The sequence below is a fragment of the Eulemur rufifrons genome, chromosome 12, assembly GCF_041146395.1.
Source record: "Eulemur rufifrons isolate Redbay chromosome 12, OSU_ERuf_1, whole genome shotgun sequence".
NCBI classification, from domain to species: Eukaryota; Metazoa; Chordata; class Mammalia; order Primates; family Lemuridae; genus Eulemur; species Eulemur rufifrons.
Window position 1 is genome coordinate 11,422,194 of NC_090994.1, and position 22,321 is coordinate 11,444,514.

Here is a 22,321-nt window from a genome sequence, read left to right on the forward strand (position 1 = left end):
CCCAGATTAGTCAAAAATTACTTTAGAAAAAGTCACAGAATACTTTGTAAATATTTCAAACTTAAAATGTTCTCATTAGATACAAGAAAAATCAAACCAATCAAATTTTGTAAGAGTTGAGACATGCCTTAGAGATGATCAAGTTATATGAAGATACAGACAGGTCCTAATACATATTTTTTTTTTTTTTACCCAATTAAAGGACTAACCTAGAAAGTATTAAAATATCATCTCCCAAATGCCTACCTGAATAAATCACGTAATGTCAGAAAACTGCCCACCACCAAAAAAACCCTAACCATATGGTACATAGTGGTAAGTCATAAAAGTATAAACTCTTACCTGTAATATACTTCCAAGCTGTTTATGAAAAAACTTTACAAACTCTTTGCTCTCATCATTTTGCTGGGTAAGGGTCAAAACCATGCGTCTTACTGAAGTTAAAAGTTGAGAAGAGCATACTTCATCCATGTGCTCCTGAGAAAAATCCTAGTTGGTTAGGATATAAACTTACCTATTGTTTAAAAAATATTAATCCATATAACATGAAATTTTATTTTTCTTGCACAGATGCTTCTCAATTTTCAGATATACGTTTAGAAATATATATTCATAAGAAAAGCCAGACTCCCACTCTACACACGTTGAGAGAGGTTTGGCAATTCTGACACACCAGAGCAGATAATAGCCAGTAAAAGATCTGGCTAATCCAGTACGTTTCATCACTTCCTTTTTGTACCTTAAGGAGAATTACCCATGCTATAGTTTCTATTTTGACTATCTTCTTGTTTGCAGTTCAGTTAATTTCAACTACTCTTACAACCATACTCACTTTCTACCAAATTCCCTATTATCTTCTAACTCAGGGTTTCTCAACCTCTTTACCACTGATGTCCTGTGCACTGCAGAATGTTTAGCAGCACCCTGGCCTCTAATCTCTAGATGCCAGTAACACCTCCTCGCCCCCTCCACACATCATCCTGACAACTAAAAATGTCTCTAGATATTATGAAACGTCTTGAGGGTCAACATCACCCCCTAACTTTCGTAACAAGCCACTTCAGGCCAATCTCTTCTTAATCTTCCTTTAGAAGCAGGTGTGAACTATAAAATAATCCAAATCATGGTTAACTTTTTGAGGTGAGTCTATAAATCATCTATATTAAGTAATCTCAAGGTTCTAATCCCTCTTCTGCTACTAAATTCATTTAAGCAACTTCTATAACGTTTTCTCAGTTCTTTTTCCCCCACTATACAAACCTATAAAATGAGGTGGTCAAACTAGATGATGTCTAAGGTCCCTTCTTTAGAATTAAGTTCAATTTAAAATAATTCATGTGTCAAGACAGGTGACTTTTAAAAAACAAAAAACGGTCTCTGTCTTCAAAGAGTCAAATATTAGGGGAGGGATCAGATATATATTAACACAGAATTAATCACTACAAGCTCTGTGCTATCTAGCAGATAATACTTTTAACTGCAGGGACTGTTTCTTATTTATCAACTAATATAGAGGCTACCTCACAGGAGACATTACTTGTGGAACAAATAAATACACAAAAAGCACACATCAGGTGCCGTAAGGAGCTATGGGAGCACACTAGAGGCAACAACAAATATCTCTGAAGAAGTCCTATTTCAGCCAGGCAGAAAAAAGAGTATTTTATATCTTGGAGAGAGGAGACAACTTGTACAAAAGGCTCATGTGTGAAAAAGTAACTGCAGATACAGGAACTGTTGAGTAATTTGAAGTGACTGTACCTAGATGGACAGTGGGGAAAATATACCAGATCCACTGGTGAAGCCTTTTGAAGGCTAAGGAGTTTGGTTATGACCCTGATTAGTAAACACCTGCTTCTTGCCTATTATGACAGGTAGCCCAGGCAAAAGATAAGGGTATAAAATAAGGTTATGCTATTGGAGAGCAATAAAACTGATTGCTATTAGGGAAAAGAGTCCATTTTTGACTGGCGAAAGCAGGATAAGTCTAACTTAGGTAACTGTGTGTAATGCTGACTAGGTATAACTAAAAAAGAATTTTTATAATCCTATAAAAAAGTCAAGATCTAACGTAAAATGAGACAAAATAAATAAAATAGTTAAAATCAGATCATTAATTCTACTCATTTTCTTGGCCTCAGAAACTTCTGAAATGCTGAATTACTAAGAAAATCTTCATAAAATATCACTTAAATCAGGGCTATATAGTTGAAGTGAAGAGGAACAATTCAGATTTTAAGGAATATGTCAAGATAAGTCTTGTGTTTCAGGTAACTGTAGCAATTCTAGTAGTGTCATCAGACTTTAGCCAGATAAAGTATCATTAATGTTTCCCAATATCTTAGACATTTAAGAAAGATTACTTTTAAAAAATGATTGCAATTCTTTTAAACTCATGACTTTTTGAACATTTCATAAACTATTTTACTCAAGTATTAAATGTCTTATCACCTAATAGATTCTAAGCAGAACATATGTCTTAAGTAACTCTACCACCAAATCAGACACAAAATATTAAATGCAATAAATTTCCTAACTGAAGGCTGCATTCCCTAATCATAAGGTTAAATCATTTAGATTTTTTAACCCTTAGAAAATAATTGTACATAACAAATAAATATTACTACAAATATACCTAATTTAATAAAAAAAGACATGTTTATAAGTATTCATTGTATTACTCATGAAAGAATAAAAGTGCAAAAGAGGTAACACTTTATGCCTGGGATGAAAGCAAGCCGTAACTTAGATAATTTAAGTCAATTCACTTGAAGCAATGGTTTCAAACTCTTAAATAAATATTTACCTATCTATAAAAATATTTATATTTTTATTACTCATAAGAGTATATATTCTATTTTGCAAATATATATTTATAAGTAACAGGAGAGAAATGCACAGAACTGGTAAAACTTATTTATGCTCTATCTCCTCAAATTCTCTCTACCCTGTCTCAAGTCCTTTTTGGGTGGTAAGTACGAAGAGATAGTATTCTAGTGGGAAGATATATGCAAATAATTATGATCCTTTGTCATAAGTGCTATAATGAGGGTATATACCAAGTACCCCAGGAACAGTGAAGAAAAGGAGGAATTATGCCTGTAAAGACAGGCAATTACATCTGCACAGGCTTCTGAGGGATAAGATTAACTGCCAGAGAAGAGGGTGAAGGGGATTCTAGGCAAAGGAAATAACATGGGCAATGTGCCTTTTTCAATAACGTCAAGTAGGACACAAGGTACATGGGAAGGAATAGTTAAGAGGCTGGGACCAAGAGGTAAAAGGTTTTGTGAGTGATGCTGACCCTGATCTTTATCCTATGGGCCAGTGGTTTTCACACTGTACCTTATAGAGTATAAACAACCTGATTAGTTTGAAAAACACAATTGAGGTGTGAAGGGTCCATCCATTCATTTATTAATTCTTCCAGTAAGTACTGAGTGCCTAATATATGCACATACTGTTTTTTCTCAGTAACCAAAAGAGATGACTATCTCTGATATCACAGAGACAAACATCAGACATTTTTTTTTTTTTTGAGACAGAGTCTTACTCTGTCACCCTGGCTAGAGTGCAGTGACGTCATCATAGCTCACTGCAACCTCAAACTCCTAGGCTCAAGCGATCCTCCTGCCTCAGCCTACCAAGTAGCTGGGACTACAGGCACAAGCCACTGTGCTCGGCTAATTTTTCTGTTTTTAGTAGAGACAGGGTCTTGCTCTTGCTCAGGCTGGTCTTGAACTCCTGAGCTCTAGTGATCCTCTTGCCTCGGCCTCCCAGAGTGCTAGGATTACAGGCCTGAGTCACTGCACCTGGCCCATAGAGCTTATATTTTAGCAGGGAGAGACAGATGAAATAAATAAGCAAATATTAAATAGGTTACAAGGCGAAGTGCAAGCGCTATGGAGATAAGGGAAAAGCAGGTAAAGGGTAAAAGGGAGGTTTATTTAACAAAAAGTTAATACGTGACCAAAGACTTGAGGTGTTCTAGGGAAAAAACCATGCAGGTAGTCGAAAGAAGAGCATTCTAGGCAGAGGTATGTATTAATGCAAGCAAGTGCCATTAATATAAACACTTTTTAAAAGTGCTAACAAGTCTAGCATGAGAGCTAAAAGTTTAGAAGATGTAGCAAACAGACAGTTAAGACCATTTAGGAACTATTGGAATTGCTCAAAAAAACGCTGTGTTTCTGTTTTTTACATGGAATAATTTAGGCACGCAATAAGATGACCCTATTTCTCCTCTTGACTATAAAGTCAGATAGTCTGCTGTATCTTCAGAAAAAGCAGTTTCAACAATTGTTTTCTCAAAGATCTCTCTTCTCTCAAAATATCCCAAAGAAAGCAATTACTTCCACTGAAGGAGGAAATATAAGTGCAAAGAAGCAACTCTCTGTTGTCAAAGTACAAGTAGGTTGTATGAAATGAGCCCAATGACAACGTATTTTGTAGTTTCCCATATCTGGATGAAAAGAGAACACTGACTTTTAATTTCTAATTTTTTAAATGTCATTTTAAATTAGAATGCAAAGAGTGCCATCTCAGAAAGTAGTTCTGTCTTCCTATTCCATTTTTCGCACACTTCTTTCTCTGCCCTAATCAATGTTATTAAACAAAAGTAATAGTACTGCTTACCAGTCTGATATTCTTACCATTGGTAGGAATATAAACTGCTTAATTTTACTGAAGGACAATATAGTATGTATCAAAAGCTTTAAAAATGTTCATGCCCTTTGAGCTAGAAATTCTATGTCTAAGAATTGTTTCTAAAGAAATAAAAGTGATTGTTACCGACCACGAGAATTTTAAAAAAGTGAATATATTTTTAAATTTAGTTAAATCATCGAAGAAGTGTTTATAATAGTGAAAAAGAAATCAGAACAAACATGAATGTATAACAATAGGGACTGGTAAAATCATTAACAGAAAATTCTATTCTGTGAATACTCAACACTCAAAGCAGCAATCAACATAACTACCTGTTGGCAGACTTGGTCAAGTCTGGCTCTTGCTCTTCTGCACAACTTCTAAATGTTGGGTCACCTGATGCTATGTCCCAGTTCTAGGTCCCTTTCTCTTCTCATATCTAATGCTATAGCTGTAAGGGGCATCTATATGCTATAAACTACCCTATGTCTATCTCCAGCTGTGCCTGGAATTAACTGAGTAACCAAATGGCTACTTAACGTCTTTACATGTTTCACTAACAACTCAAATTTAAACTCTAAAATAGAACTCCTGATCTCTCCCTTCTCCCAAGCCTTCTTTGTTTCAGTAAATCCTATTTCCTCCCAGCCAGTTTTCTCTTATCTCGCAACACGCTAACCATTAAAAGAACCCATTGAGTTCCACAATATATCCCTTTACTGCTGCCCTTGGCTAAACTACTGTTATTTCTCATCTGATCTCATCGCACTCCTGACCCCGTATAATCAATTCACCCAAAACAAACCAGACTTTGTTTCTTTCTTGCTTAAAACCTTCAAGGAGTTTTCCAAAGTTCAAACTTCTAATCGTGGCCTATAATGTTCTACATACCCAGCCCATGCCTCCCTCTTCAACTTAATCTCTTAATCTCACAAACTTCCTCCAACCATACAGGCCTTCCTCCAGTTATTTCAACATGCCAAGCTAATTCCTACCGTCAGGCCCTTTTACTCTGTCTAGAATGATATTGATTTAAGCTGACTCCTTATTCATATCTTTGCTTAAATGTTCCCTCTTCAGCTTTCCCTGACTATCCAATCTAAAACAGACACCATCATATCATCAAATTTTAAGTCTCTGCATGGTATGTATCATTATCTGATATACATTTACTTATATGTCTTATATTTACTTATGTTATTTTAGTCTGTATTCCTATTCTAGCATGTAAACTCCATGTGCACAAAGGCCTTGACTTGTTCACTGCTATGTCCACAAAACCTGGCATAAAATAGTAAGTCTACAAATATTTTTGAATGAATAATGTATGAATATTGTATAACCATTAAAAAATATGAGAAAAATAATGATTTAGAAAGAAGTTTATGGTACAGTAAATGAAAAAAAGCAGAATATGCATGTATGTGTACAAAACAGTACAGAAAAGCTCACAAAATGCTGACAGGGCTATAGCTGGGTAAGAAAATTACGAGTGATTTTCAGTTTTTTTCCTTTTGTTTACCTGTATTGTCAGAAATTGTTACAATGAAGCCTTTTACATGAATCAAAAAACAAAACACAGAAAGTTTATTTGTTCAAAAAAATTAATGCTTACCTTCAAAAAAGGAATAACTTCCTTCATAATTGCTTTAATTTGCCGGTCCAGCTGCTGAGTATCAATTCTAGGACATGGGACAGTAGAAACTTCACTGATAGGTGGTTGTGAACTATAATTTTCAATAATAGGAGTTTCTATTTTTAAAAAGAAAATGATACATTAGCAAAAACAAAGCCTAAGACATTATACATATGTCCTTATGAAAAGTTTTAACCACTAAATTCTGATGATTTTATGCTAAAATAACACAAAGAAACATTTATGTAGTTTTATTACCCCTAACAACTAAAAGAAAGCAGTAATAAAATTACTGTTATATATCAGGTAGGGTTTTAAATTTTTTATACGGAATTATGATTATTACTTCTAATCAATAAAGCACACACCTTCTAAATTATTAACTGTAGTAGCAGCAGTAGCACCATCTTCATCCTCAATAATCCTGCAGGCGCATCTCATATTTGAGTTACTTTCGGCTTCAGTCTTCATACGCTCATACTCTCTCATTCTGGCTAATGCTTGATCTAGGTGAATCACAGTGTTGCCTGCATTCGGAACAAAAATATTTTAGAATACGTAAAGCAGACTTTTTCATGTATTCATCAAAATGTATTAATAAAAAAACAATGTCACAACGTAAGGAAGGAAAATTTGCTTTGGTAAGTTCCTTCCAGACACTATACTAGTTGGGCATTTCATATACATTATCATATGTATATATTTTTCATAAGAACATAGCAAGGTACGTAACGTCCCCATTTCTATAGTATATGCAGAGTCAGAAAGGTTAGATTGTTGGGCCACAGTAAAAGAGTTAATATTCTTGAATTTAGACTGATGGACACTTAAGTCCATGTTCTTTCAACCACATCTTGCCTTTTTAGACTTTTGTTTCCTTATCAATGCAGTTCAAAGACCGTACTGGATCAACTTAAAGTTGTGTTTTAAGGTTATAAAAAACTGTGCTTACCTAGATCATCTGTTGCAAAAGGCTCGAAATTTGAAGATACAGACATGACACTAGTATTATCAGCATCATTTTGTTCACTTATTTTATTTGTTTCTCTTTCAAAGTTCTTCTCAAAAGTTTCCTAAGTTATAGTAAAATAAACAAACAAAAATCACTAATATTTATTTTAAAAATTTTATAATAAATATTAAGGATCTAACAGGGAAACTAAGTATTTGCACAAAACTATACACCTGAAAGAGATATTCATAAGTTACACAAAATCCAAACAAGATTATGATATAACCAAAGTTATTAAAGGTTGAATACAGAGTCACAGAACATAAAAATATTAAGTAGCCTTGCAGAACATCTGTCATTATGTAGTTCAAAATATACAGAGCCAGCTAATGATTAAATTCTAAATTGGCAAAGTTAACATTTTAAGTTATTTTTATAACCTCATGGACATTCTGCTATCTCCAAACTCTAATAATAATGTCTAGTACCTTAGTATATATACCTGGTTGTCTCATATCAGAACAAAAACATGACATCATTCATATTTTGTTAAAAATTAACTTTATTGAAATATAATTTATATACAATGCACCCATATTAAATGTACAATTCGATGAGTTTTGACAAATGTGTACACTCATGTAACCAGCTTCCCTAAGATAAAGACCATTTCCATCAGCCCAGGAAGTTTTTCACAACCCTCTACAGTCAAGTTCGACCACACCCCACTAGTGATTTCTATCTCTGTAGATCAGTTTTGCTGATTCTAGAACTTAATATAAATGGAACTATACAGTAAATGTTCTTCAGTGTCTGGCTTCTTTCGCTCAGTACTGTTTCTGAAATTAATCCATGTTGTTGTGTGCTTCAGAAGTTCGTTATTTTTAATGGCTGAATAGTATTCCATTGTATGGATATACCACAGTTTATCCATTTATCTGCTGATGTTCCAGTTTGAGGCTATCATGACTAAAGACGCTATGAACATTAGTGTACAAGTATTTTTGTGCACATATGTTTTCATTTCTCTTGGATGAATACCTAGAAGAGAAATTGCTGGGTCACATGCCAAGTTTATGCTTAACTTTATAAGAAACTGCCAAACTGCTTTCCAAAGTGGCTGTGCAATTTTACAATCCCACAAGTAGTGTGAGAGTTCTAATTGTTCCACATTCTCACCAACACTTCTTACTGTCAATCTTTTTAACCATTTTAGCCATTCTCATGGGTGTAAGCTGGTATTTTGTATGGTTGTAATTTGCATACTAACCACTCATACATCTTGTTTCATGAAGTGCCTGTTCAAATCACTTGCCCATTCTTTACTGAGTTGTTTGTCTTATATTTGAATTGTAAGAATTCTTTATGTAGTCCGGACACAAGATATTTGTCAGATATATGTACTGGGATTATGCTTTCCTAATAATATCTTTTGAAAAGCAGAAAGTTCTTATTTTCATGAAGTCTTATTTATTAATTTTTTTCTTTTATATTTGTGCTTTCTGTATCCTAGAAAATCTTTCCCCATGTCAAGGGAATGAACATTCCCTTGCATTTTCTTTTAGAAGTTTTCTAGTTTTAGCTTTTATGGAACTTTAAGTCACTTCAAACTCATTTTGTATATAGTGTGACGAGGAGTAGGGGAAGTCTCACATTTTGATTTGATTTCACAATTATTTCTTTCTCCTAGCTATTGATCTTTTTAAGTATTCTATCTTGAATTATGAAATAAAAGATTTGTCCCTGATTAAAGGAAATTCAGGCATTAGGGAACATATTTTAAGACCTAGGCAAACCATTTTGTTGCTCTTATGGATGTGCTTTTATCATTTTATTACATCTAAAGTAGAAGATGCAAAGTATTCTTTCTTCTTTCTAAACTTCAGTTCCTCCACTCCGTCCTCAACTTTTAATTCCCAGATGCCCATTCTCACTTTCATTTCTCTCTTCCCTGGGCAAGACTCTTACATACCTTGAAATGTGTATATAAAAGATCCATAAATTGAGTTCAAAGGGCCTTGCCCTACAAGCACAAAAATTAGACTCCAGATCTATCCAATATGGTAACCACTAACCATGTGGCTATTTAAATTAAATAAAATTTAAAATTTAGTTCCTTAGTCACAATAGCTACATTTCACATGTTTGCTAGCCACATGTGGCTAATAACAGCTACTGTATTAGACAATGCAGACACAAAACATTTCTATCACTGTGGAAAGGTCTACTGGACACTTCTGCTCTAGAGCTATGGGTACAAACACCGAACGTTGTGCTGCTGATGATGATTAAATGGCATTAGTAAAGGGAAAATGGTGATATTAATGCTGAATTTAAGTTTTAGAAGAAAAATTAAAGAATTGATTTAGTTATTTAAAAGTAATACTAAGTACAATTATTTATCCCAAGTCCTTAATTATCCAGTATTATAGCATCTTTAAATTTCATTTAACTTTAAAACCTTCTCAGGTTAACTTTATCCTAAATTGTACCTCAATTTTCAAAATGTGCTACTGATGGTACAGACCAATGTGCTCAAATCTTTTAAAATAAATGGAAGTAATGCTGCCTATGTGAAACTTGGATAAAAGGGAAAGCAATGGAGTTAAGGTTATAAATAACTGAAAAATATGTCTGAGAATGGAGACTGTTCATTTTCTTCCAAGTCATTTCATTGCCCAACAAATCTTAATAAAACATCTACTTTTTATGTATTTAGCTGGACCACATTTCCCACAAAAATTAGTATACGATTTTTAATTAGTTATAGTAACAATTAGTCAAAAGGAACAATTACATATATTAATTTATATAGGGCACTGTAGAGTCAATTAATACTATGTAGTTTTGAGACAGAGGTTTATGATCATAGTAGTACAGGAGTTAAAGCCTAGTGGGAAAACATTTTAAGCAGAAAAGACGATATGAGGAAATGTTGTTTTAAACATAAGTATAAACTAAAGAGCAAAAATTCAGAAAGTCTGAGTACTTATAAGGAAATTACTGTATCTGAAAGAGACAAGATAATCTTTTGAGAAAACACTGTTGTTTCAGAAAAAACTTACTGTGTTAACATTTCAACAATGGGCAGAAACACAGTAATATCCTTCCAACTCTCTACCTACAGCAGATATTTACTAATCAATATACTTTTACCCATCAATCTCCAGGTACAAGAGTTGTCATAAAAAAGAATGTATTTGCTATCCCAGGACCATATACAATATTTTACAATAAAATCAAGATTTTAACCTTTAAAAAGGTGATTCCCAAATCCTTAGCACATTATCTCCTCAGTATGCTAGCAGTTTTGTCATTCATTTAATCAACTATGTGCTAGGTGCTATCTGGAGGGCAAAGTTTACTGAATTTACCATTCTCCTCGCCACTCAAGTCCTCCATTTCCAGGTCCTTTATACTCCATTCAAAATTTTCTCCATCGATTAGAATACATTAAATTACTTGTTTTCCCCTACATGAATTTCTTTGGTCTAGGCTTCCTTTTTACCCAAAGACTTGATTTACCTTGTATTAATTTATTCAAGGGTTCTTGCTGTAATATGATTGCTGTGTGGTTTATTAAATGTCTTAAATAAACATATGTTTATTCAAAGTATGTTAAGAATTAGCCCCTATGCTGAGCAATGAAAATATGACTATTTTAGACCCCATAATCTATCATTTATACATTATTTTTGGTGTCTGCTACCATATTTTGATTGCATTCATACTTCACCCTCAAAATAAAGTAATATATTACACCCAGCTTTTTTAAAAAAAGCTAAAAATCAAATATATTAGGTATACTCACAATTTGACAATAACCTATTTAACTTTTGTTTATGCATACTGAAATTATGCCTACATTTCACTAATCATTATCAGCTTACATCATCAGTAGTAGCAAGGCTCTCACTGGGAGTAAGTTCTGAGTTTGATGCTATCCAAGTACCGGAGTTCACTGACTTTACATTTTCTCCTTCTTTGTCATGGCTCTCAGAAATATGTCTGGATACTATGTCCTAAATAAGGAAATAAGACAGTTATTTATACAAAACATATAAAGCTTAATCACAAATTGATGGTGCAAATTTAAAAGCAGAAGCAGATAGAAGAACAAATGCAATATTTCTCACCTCATAGGCTGAGTGTGAGGAAGAAATAACATTAAAGATAAAACATTGAAAATTGCACAAAAGGAGACTTTATCTAAAGCTTCTTAAGCTATACGTGAAGTTTTAAATAAAATGTCAAGAAAGCACAAAGAAAACAGATCAAAATGTATATGAAACAGGGACATGCTTCAGTTTAAGAAAGTAACCAGGTATAAATTCATAAAGAAGGTGATAACAAATAAGGGTAGTTGTAGTTACCTGCAATGCATATAAAGCCCTCTGTCTCAAGTAGTCTGTATTAAGTAGCTGAAGCTCATGGAAGAGTTCAATAAGAAAATGAGGACGAGATTCATTTTGAGAAATTAATGTAGCTACTTCAGAATAAATAGTATCTCGCAAAGCTTCAAACATGGAAAAATCACTCCCAGTTTCTGGAACATATTAAAAAACAGCACGTTAATATTGATGAAATACCTTCATGACTATTTCTATTAGCTTACATCATTACTCTCAGCTTTAAATTACTTAAAAATCAGAACACAATTCTATTTCAGGGCTTTTAAAGTAGAAAAAGCAGCTTGAAGTTGCCAAGATAAATATATATTTAAAATATCAAGATAAATATATTAAATAAATCTTTAAATGTATGAATAACATTACCCAGCATTACTAAGGACCATGTTTATTTCTGGCTATATAAAATATATGGAAAATTTTATATACTTTTAGCACTTGACTGAAACAAGCTAAGTGCAAATAATTTTTTTTTGTTAATATGAACGTTATTATAGAAAAGTAAACTTGCTTATTTTTGTTAATAGTAAAAAGAATAAATTGAATGCTGTCAATGAAAGCTACCATTTTTAAGATCTACCTAGTTTCGTCTATGAGATAAACCAAATTCTCAAACTTCATCTATCATGCAGAAAAGTATTATGCTTATAAATAACTGAATATGTAACTAAAACATAATAGGTCAATTTCACTATAGTGTCTTTTCTACACACTTGGTATAAATTGGAGAAGGCAGTGATCCAACAGAATCAGTCCACCATTTAGCTACAATTTTGATATATGCATTTGTTGGTAACACAGAATTATCGCTCAAAGATATATAAGTCATACCCTTAATTTTAGGAATACAAATTAGGAACCATTTCCATTTTGAGTTCTCTATGGAAAAAAAAAAAATCTCCAACCAGTTCCTGTAGCTATCAAACTCTGTAACTCTTCTAGAGCAATGAGAGCAAACCACAAATAGTTAAATAATTCAACTTCCCCAGAAATCAGGGGTAAGTTTCTAAGAAAGAAAATTGAAAATGCTTGTTTTTATATATTGCTCTCTCAAAAAGTGTACGAAGATCATAAAGATTTAATTCATTTTTGCCAGAGAGGGATAAGAAAATGCAAAACGAATGTGCTCTGATGGAAAAACTTTCCACTAACTCACTAAGTAATTTTACATCTTCAAGTCTCGATTTTCACAAGCAGAAAATAACACTAATAATGTAAAATATTAATATATAATAAAATACTAATTCTATATATCTTAACAATAAAAATATGCAACTTCCCTATCTTGCCTCACTTATGAATTTGAAGTAATACATTAAAGTTCTCTTAGTTTTAAAATGCTCAGATGTGATATATTATTTTAAAATTACTATCATAAGCAGGAATCAAAACTATCTCTCTAAAAAAATCTCTATTAATAGGAAAATCTAGATAAAAAGATATAGTTCATATGCAAACTTTCAATTTATATACTATACTTCAAAAACGTTTATTTCAAAGCTATAAAAACAAAGTATATTTAATGACATCTTTAATATCTCTTCATGTGATAAAATTATCAATCTAAATTACATATCATTAAAAATTAAGTTTTTCCCAACAATAAATTATGCCAACACAAGCTTCATCCCTCCTCCAACCCCCGCTTGCAGTCAAGAGGTGGAAAGTTTACAGTAGTTACTCCTCCTGGACTGAAACTGATTAGCTGTGGCTAGAAAAATCCCTAATTTCAGTCAGATTTCTCTGATTTTTTTTTTTTTTTTTTTTTTGAGACAGTCCTCACTCTGTTCCCTGGGCTAGAGTGCCGTGGCATCAGCCTAGCTCACAGCAACCTCCAATTCCTAGGCTCAAGTGATCCTTCTGCCTCAGCCTCCCAAATAGCTGGGACTACAGGCATGCGCCACCATGCCCGGCTAATTTTTTTTTATATGTTATTTTAGTTGTTTGGCTAATTTCTTTCTATTTTTAGTAGAGATGGGGTCTCGCTCTTGCTCAGGCTGGCTCTTGCTCAGGCTGGTCTCGAATTCCTGAGCTCAAATGACCCACCCGCCTCGGCCTTCCAGAGTGCTAGGATTACAGGCGTGAGCCACGGAGCCCGGCCTCATCTTGTTTTTATATACTATTTTCAGAGTTTTTTTCTTTTGGAAGTGCCACTGATATACTCAGCTTTGTCAGTTCTGGGTCCTTGTTTTACTTCTTTATATTCCCCTAAAGGTTCAAATAGGCTTTTATTTTTAACTCATGCACAGCTGCAGGAGGAGTTAAAAAAAATGTACAATTCTAAATCATACGTATTTAATGAAAATACGTAGATTGGAGACAAAAATAGCATTTTGGAATCTCTGCAATTTTTCATGATCTTTATTTATCATAGTCTTTGCATGTCATACTTGTTTGTGTTTGAAGGTTAATTTTTTTTATAGATGTTGACTGGAAACAAAAAATAAACAATAATACAAAAATAGCTATTTTTGTATTTCTGTTTCTAATAATTATAATGCTTTTAAGCATTTAACAAGTACAAAGTAAACAACAAATACTTTATCATAAAAAAGGTTTCTACTACCCTGATGAATGTGTTGGTTAGGTCACATACACTAACAGAAAAGGAAAACAAGAAAAGCAGTCAACTTTACCAACCGAGAATTATAAATGTAAGGTTTCAGAATTTTGAGTTTGAACTCTCTTTCACTTTTACAATAGTTACATAACATATATACACTAAGCTAAATCTAAAAAAAAAAAAAATCAGAACAATAAAACTAAAAATTTTAGGACCAATGGAAAAAAATTAAAAGTGGACACCAAAACTAAGCAGATTGTTACCTGGCGCTTCATTGCATGCATTTCTGTTAGACTGCTGTAGTATTCTCCTAGCATGTGCTGTAGGAAAGGGCAGACATAAGGATGAACATAAAATGTGTATGAGTAGTAAAGACAGGGTCTATAATATGAATAAGTGAATGAAAAAAAGAAATAAGCAAATTTCTTCAAAATTGCTTGCCTCAACTAAATGTTATCACAAGGTATGGCCTATGTTCTATTTAAAAATAATCTCATCAAGAAAAAATCTCAAAGGGTTTGCTATAGATTTATACTAATGTGATTGACAATGACTAACAATAATAAACTTCTATCATTTGTTTTCAGAAGCATACACATCAGGGTGAACCTCCTACAACTCCTGCGGCAGAAGATGACTGTATAATTTCATACTGGCAGTCACACATGCTACACTCTAGTAATCATACATCATGGGTAGAGTTACAACATGTTATGCTGTAAAGAGTTTTAGGGTAATGGTTACAACTAAAAATACATCTTTTTAGAATGTGAATATGTAAATACACACAAATGTAATTACACTATTCAAACATTTTTTTTTTTTTTTTTTTTGAGACAGAGTCTCACTCTGTTGCCCGGGCTAGAGTGAGTGCCGTGGCGTCAGTCTAGCTCACAGCAACCTCAAACTCCTGGGCTTAAGCGATCCTACTGCCTCAGCCTCCCGAGTAGCTGGGACTACAGGCATGCGCCACCATGCCCGGCTAATTTTTTGTATATATATATTTTAGTTGTCCATATAATTTCTTTCTATTTTTAGTAGAGACGGGGTCTCGCTCTTGCTCAGGCTGGTCTCGAACTCCTGACCTCGAGCGATCCACCCGCCTCGGCCTCCCAGAGTGCTAGGATTACAGGCGTGAGCCACCACGCCCGGCCTCAAACATTTTTTAATTCACCAAAATTCAATCATTATATTTTTCCAAGTGACAGTAATAAGGTCTGAATTACTATGATCAATTATTAATTTTTTAAGTAATTGATCCTTGATTTATTAAGCCTTTCAGTTTAATGCCATTTCCCAACCTACACTCAACTATTTATTCTAAGATATCACTACTTGGTAAATATATTGAAAGTACATGAAAATTATAAAATTTTGGTGACATTCTAGGTTTGAGACAATAGAACTGACATTTTTGCCAAAAGGATCCTGGACTTTACAGACCAGGATTCAAAGTTCAGCTCTACCATCTCCTAGCAATCTGAGCTTGAAGAAGTCATTTCAAAATACAAACAAATGTGATGTTTCCTTTCCAATTACAAAAATAATAAATACTCACTATAAAAGTTTTAGAAAGTAGAGACAAGTTTAAAGATAAAACCACAATTAATTAACCCTTTGGTACATTTTCTTCCAGTCTTTCTTAATTCAAATTTTTGTTTATATATTAGAATTATATTGTTCAGACAACACTAAACCCCAATTTTTTTCTCCACTTTGGTTTCTTTAGAATAGATTCCTACAAGTAAAATTACTGGATTAAGGGCATGACTTTTGAAGCTTTCCAGAAAAGTTGAACCAGTTTATATTACTGGCCCTTTATGAGTGATGGAAAAAACGGGTACCCTCTCTGACCATGTTTCCTCATCTGAAAAATGGAAATAAAACCAACTCAACATTATGAGGTTCAAAATAGATGTGTTGGTAATTTGTAAATAATAAAACATGATACAAATGGTAGTAGTTATTATCATTTTCAACAAGGTTCTTGACAACTGAGATTATCAGTCTATATTTACTGTCTCCCTCTCTATATTTCTTTGAGATGTATTTATTCTTTATAAATCAGGAAGTACAGATACTTAAACTAGAATGGTAGCAAATACACGATCTCATTCAATCAATAAACAGAGAGCCTATCATGTGTCAAGTATTAAGCAGAAATTTAAGATACAAATATGAAAAAGTATTATCTGCTGCCAGGGGACTCAAAAGGGTGAGTACAGACACTTAAACAGGTAAATACTATATAATATGATACAGGCAACAAAATAGGTTTACACAGGCTACAATGAAAACAAAAAGGGGAAAGGAGAAGCTATCTCAGCTTGGATTAGAATGCAATTTCAGAGTTCCAGAATTAAAATTTTACTATTAGTCCAAAACAGAAAGGGGCTTCCACAGCGCAAAAAGGACTTGAGACAAAAAAATAATTATTGAGGTAAAAATTAGCTATAAAAAAACCTTTAGTGCCGCTGAAAGAATAAGGCTCAAGGTGGAGGGTGGAAAGAAATGAGTCTGGAGGGGCAAGAAGGAACAAAATCCTCAATGGCCATTTATGTTATATTACGGCATTCGGCCTTTATCCTGTAGGCATGATGAGCCAAAGGTTTTAAGCAGGTGGGTGATATGATTTCACATCTAATTCTTATTCAGATAAGATTTTCAGAATTCCAAATTAGTTCCACATTAATGTCAACTATCCTTTGTTTAGAAAGAATTTTTATTAAAATGCGTTGAAAACTAGTATCACAAAAACAAAAAATATTTCCAGTTTACATTTCTTAATACCAATGAATGTGCACTGTAATCTCTACTATAAAACCTTCCACATGACAAATGTGTGATAGACCAGTTTTAAAACTTGGTTTAATACAGCTTTTTAAATCTAAGATGAAGACCTCCTTGAATTAAGGCAAACCAAAAAAGAACATACCTGAAGATATTTCTGTAGACCTACTATGTTTTATTATTTTTTCCAGCTGCTCATGATTCTTTCTGCTGAATACTTTTGCTTGAACAGGCTCTTCAGTCTGGGCTGAATGTCTGTTCCTACTTTTGCAAGGTTCACATGTGCTAGACATACTGGCACTTTCATACCCTTGAGTAAAAAAAGTGACAACTGTTATAAGCTGCAACTAACTCAAACTAAAAGGGAAACTGATTTCCATAGTGAAATAGTACAGGTAACTCAATTTAGAATGCTATGATGGCCTGGTATAAATAGAATACAAAACAGTAAATATTACGTCTTAGAGATATCTTTGCAATAACCTTTGGAAGCATGGGGTAACTAATAAATTCTAACACTTCATTGTCCTTTGATTATCTGTCCTAATGAGTACATCCCAATTCAAAGTATAAGGCAGACCTTATATGATCCAAATTCTCTACTACACTCCAAGTTAACAGGTTTTCAATATTAGGAAATACACAAAAGAATCACATTCAACCTATACAAATATCCATAGGGCATGGCGTGGTGGCTCATGCCTGTAATCCCAGCATTTTGGGAGGCCGAGGTGAGAGGATCACTTGAAGCCAGCAGTTCAAGACCAGCCTGGGCAACATACCAAGACCCCGTCTCAAAAAAAAAAAAAAAAAAAAAAAAAATATATATATATATATATATGTATCTCTACAATAGAGAGAAGAGTAATGGGCATTAGTCAAGTATGTCTGCCACTCTTATACCTTTTATGTGACACGACTTAGCTTAAAAGGTCTTACCCACACATAGGTCATACATATATTCTACTAAATTTTCCTTCTAAGTATTTTTTAATATTTATTTTAATATATGATACAAGGTAGGAATTCAATGTCTTTTGTTCCACATGTATAGTTGGTTATGCCTACCCTCTTCCCATTGAATTAAAATGCACATGGTCAATATCTTAAACTCCTGTATTTACTGGGTTTTATTTTTAAACATTCTGTTCAACTTATCTATTCCAATGCCATTTTCATTCTTTTAGCCACAGAAGTTATACAGTATGTTTAAACATCTGGCAAGGCAAGTCCTACCTGGCTTCGCTTCTTGACTATTCTTGGATATTTGGTCTTCCATATAAGCTTTGAGATTTTTTTTCTATTTTAAAAACAATCCCGGGGGATTCAAAATGTAATCAAATTAAAAGTATTTATTAACTTGAGGAGAAATGATGTCTAACAATTTTATGCATATCTACCTAGGAATATGGTTACATTTTTACATTTGTTCAATCTTCTTTAGTGTTCTTCAAAAATATTTTATAGCTTTTTATAGACCTAGTACTTTCCTTGTTAAATTTACTCCTGAAGTTTTTTCCCCTTCAATGTCTTTGAGTACTATTAATACCATGTGAAAGGGCAGTCTTACTAACAGACTAACAAGGAAAAATAAATTTCTAACTGGCGGACACTCAGAGTAGCATAAACCCTGTCTCTAAGGTTAGTAACGTGAATATCTCTCCTACAGAGGTGTTCACCTAACAATTAAAAGAAGCTAAGCTAACAAAAGGAGCATAAATCCTCATTAACATTCCAAAGGGAAAAGTAGTTTCCTGGAAAGGGGAGGAAAGGAAAAACTGTCTGATGGACCCTCACTGCCTATATAAGTCTTTTTGAGCTTGTTTAAACAGCCTTGAAGCATTCCTGGGCCAGCTGAGACATGAGCATCCCCCACCTCTTCAAGGAGAGATGACACCAGATGTCTCCCACTATTGAGAAGAATGAAGAAAACAACTCCTGTTATCAACGTACTACATGAGAGACAGAAAAAGACAAACTCCGCAGTTTCTCAGCTGCCCTCTACTAATAGAGCTACAATCTTAACCAATCCCTCCCACCCCTCCTCAGCCTGCCCTAATAAAGAGGCAGAGTCGTTTGGCCTCAGGGCCAGCACCCTCTTTATTTTCTGGGGCTGTGCCCTCCTCTTCGGAGAAGGAATAAATAAACTTGGTGCTTCTTTCTATCCTAATCACTAAGAATTCTTTCTACACCTGTGAATGGACACACTTCACACCCGAACATTTGGCTACCCTTAGTGGGACTCAAGATATTACTTCTCTAACCCATATGGGGAGGGAAGCTGAGTCACTCAATCTAAACTGCTTCCTCCCCTCAGGTGGAGCTCTTAGGATTTCCTTTTCCTTGCCTTCAATATCATCTGGAACTCGGTGAGTCTCTTGGTCTCTGGAAATTCTGGGAATGGTCATGTGCACAAGGTGGAAACTGCTTCCTTTTTGGTTTGGTCAAGGGAAAACCCAGTGCTGGGTCTACCACTTGGGAGGGTAGCATGGAAGGATACTTCCCAGCCACTTTTGGGGCAGGGGGGATCTCCCCCCATCAATCTTCATTCACCGTCAGGGATGCCTGGCTTTGGGGGAAGATCAGAAGGTTCAGGTCTGGTTCAGAACTCAGGACACCTGTTTTTTTGGCCAGATCCAGGTCATGGTCTGACTCAGGCTTCATGGACACCTGATGTCTGGTCAGAATTCCGCAGGTCATCTGAGTAGGTGACGCCTTTTCATATTTCTGCCTTCCACGTATGACCATCCCTAAAACATCCTTTTCTTTCCCCTAGCTGTCATCATGGGCAGTGTTCAACTGGCTCCACCCAACGTCTCCCCATTGGGCTGTCTCCTTTAGAATTTGAAAACCTTGGAATTCACTGACCTCTGTCCCAAACATTTAGTCTTCTTTTGTAATACAGCCTGGCCATAATACAGGAGGTGTGGCCTGAGAACAGATCTCTAAATCGTAACACCATCCTGCAACTTATTGCTGTAAGCCTGGCAAATGGTCAGAAGTTCCCTACATACAGGCTTTCTTTGAACTTGCTAAACATTCTGTTCTCCATTCTACCTGCCGTATGCTACTTCTTATTTCTATTTCTCTACCCCCTTCTTCTTCTGATACAGATGACATTTTTCTTTCAGCTCCCCGTTTTCCCTCCATACCAGCCCCCTCCTTCAGGGTCACCTGCTTCCCCTTTAACTCCACCGTCTTCATTTCCCCCTACTTCTCCCTCTCCTGCTTGCTATTCTTCGTCTCCACCCCTTTCTCCTGGCTGCACTGGTTCTGGCAGGCCTGTTTCAGGATCCCTCTCTGACTGTGCATCACCTACTCCTGCTGCCGCAGAGGGTATTCTCTGAGTCCATGGCCCTTTTTCTATGTCTGATCTGTCTCAAATAGAAACTAAACTAGGCAGCTTCTCAGCTGACTCTTCAAAATTCTCTAAAGAGTATGAATATCTCACCCTTTCCTATGACTTGTCGTGGGGAGATATTCGTATCACTAACCTTAGAGACAGGGTTTATGCTACTTTAAGTGGCTGCCAGTTACAAATTTATTTTTCCTTGTTAGCACGTTAGTAAGACTGCCCTTTCACCATGAGAAGACTATTTCCCCCCACTTCCATTCTACTGGATATTACTATTATAGAGAAAAATACATGCATACTTATTTCACAACCAGCCACTTTAACAGTTTAACCCTGTAACTCTAGTAGCTATTTTCCAGTGTCTCTTGGGCTCTCTTGGTATACAAAAATACTAATAGAAAAAATATTTCTAGAATATAGAATTTATTTCCCTCCTTTTGCAATATTTATTCCAATTATTTAATAATTCTAATTATTTGTCATAACACTTTCCAAACAATGGTAAATAATGGTGGTGGTAGAGAGGGGAATCCCTGTTTAGTTCCTAATTTTGATAGCTATATCTTTGCAGTATTTTCATTTACAATGGTGCTTGTGATTGACATTGGCTAATAGTCTTTATTATATTTAAAAATGTCTTCTTACACTCATTTTATTTAGAATTTTCATTACGAAAGGCTTCAAATTTTGTCTGCTCTACTGCTATATTACATGACTTCGTTCTTTTAATTTGATATAATAAACTATGTTGACAGATTTCCTGGTAACAAATCATATTCCTAAAATGAACTCTAGTAACAAATCTAATGTCCTTTCGATACAATGACAGATTTGATTTGCTAGTGTTTTGTTTTTACTTTTAAATTTACATTAGTGAGATTGATCTGTTTTCTTTATTGAACCGGTACGTCTCTTCTTTACCTTCCCCTCTCTAAAGATATCTATTCTGATTCCTATGTTGTTTCGGTAGTTTTCCTCAGTTAGGATACACTAGTATCTTCTTTTCATCCTGACAGGGGAAGGGTCTCTTGACCGAATACAAAATTCTTGAGTTATAGTCCTTTTCTAACTGTGTATGGGTCATTTCACCTTCCTCTACTTCTACTTGTATGGTAAGATTGTCTGATGTCAGTTTGGTTCTTTTTCTTTGTATATAACTTGTTCTTTTGTATGAAAGCTTGGGAAATTTTTACTTTAAGTCAGTAATTTTATCAGACTATACATAGGCAGGTGTTTGTGTTTTCCTCCCCCACTTCCCTCCTGGCTGGACAATAGTCAGCTATTTTGATCTGCAATCTCAAGTCTTTCTTTATCCCCTTTATTATGTATTTAATTATTGCTTCTCCATTTTTTTTCCTTTAGAACTCTTTGTATATCAGATATCTAAGATTTGCCTTTAAGCCTCTAATCTTTTTCCTCTTGATTTTATCTCTTAATACTTTTGTTCTGTGTAATGACATAATTCTTCCCCTTGATTTTCTAGGCCAGTAATTTGATAGCATGCATCCTCTTTTTCAAACCTAAAAATTAAAAGTAAAAATCATTTTTTCTACTTTTAAAGAATTTGTTATAATCCAATCTGCTTATGTGCCCTTCTTATTTTGTTCAAGTGTGTATTTCCTTCAATAATTCTGTTTTCACTAGCTTTCACCTGTTCTAGTCTGCTTCTGTCATCTCTCTGGTCGCGACGCTAGCTCCCTTTTATATGCACTGCTATATTCACTGGCCTAGTCATGACTCTCACCTTCCCTTAAGGCCGGACCCAAAGGCCGGGTAGCCTTAACGGTGGCACGCTGAGAGTATGTGATCTCATTCCCATGGTCAAGCAACATTCTGCCTAGCAAGTTGTCAGTTTCCAAACAAGGCAATGAGGGCACGCTTCTCTCTCGCTTAGTCTCCTCAGCTGCAAAGACTAATGCTCTTCCACTTGCAGGGGTAAAGAGGATTGCCACCTACTTGTTTAATAACA

The 22,321-nt window shown here is 34.6% G+C and overlaps 1 protein-coding gene across 4 annotated transcripts in view; it reads right to left on the bottom strand.

The window, feature by feature from the left end:
* Nucleotides 1-22,321, bottom strand: part of PCM1 (pericentriolar material 1) — an 86,455-nt gene that overhangs the window by 14,001 nt on the left and 50,133 nt on the right. For 2 of the 4 annotated variants that reach the window (XM_069484910.1, XM_069484909.1), the window contains 4 exons: nt 17,143-17,307; nt 11,609-11,781; nt 11,126-11,257; nt 7,644-8,276 (listed from right to left, as the gene is read on the bottom strand). In XM_069484910.1, the coding sequence (XP_069341011.1) occupies nt 8,256-8,276; nt 11,126-11,257; nt 11,609-11,781; nt 17,143-17,307 (491 nt within the window). In that variant the 3' untranslated portion in view covers nt 7,644-8,255. Of the gene's footprint in view, nt 1-342; nt 478-6,262; nt 6,400-6,651; nt 6,811-7,235; nt 7,357-7,643; nt 8,277-11,125; nt 11,258-11,608; nt 11,782-14,470; nt 14,528-17,142; nt 17,308-22,321 lie in introns of those variants that run through there. The other 2 variants (XM_069484907.1, XM_069484911.1) reach the window with 2 other exon arrangements.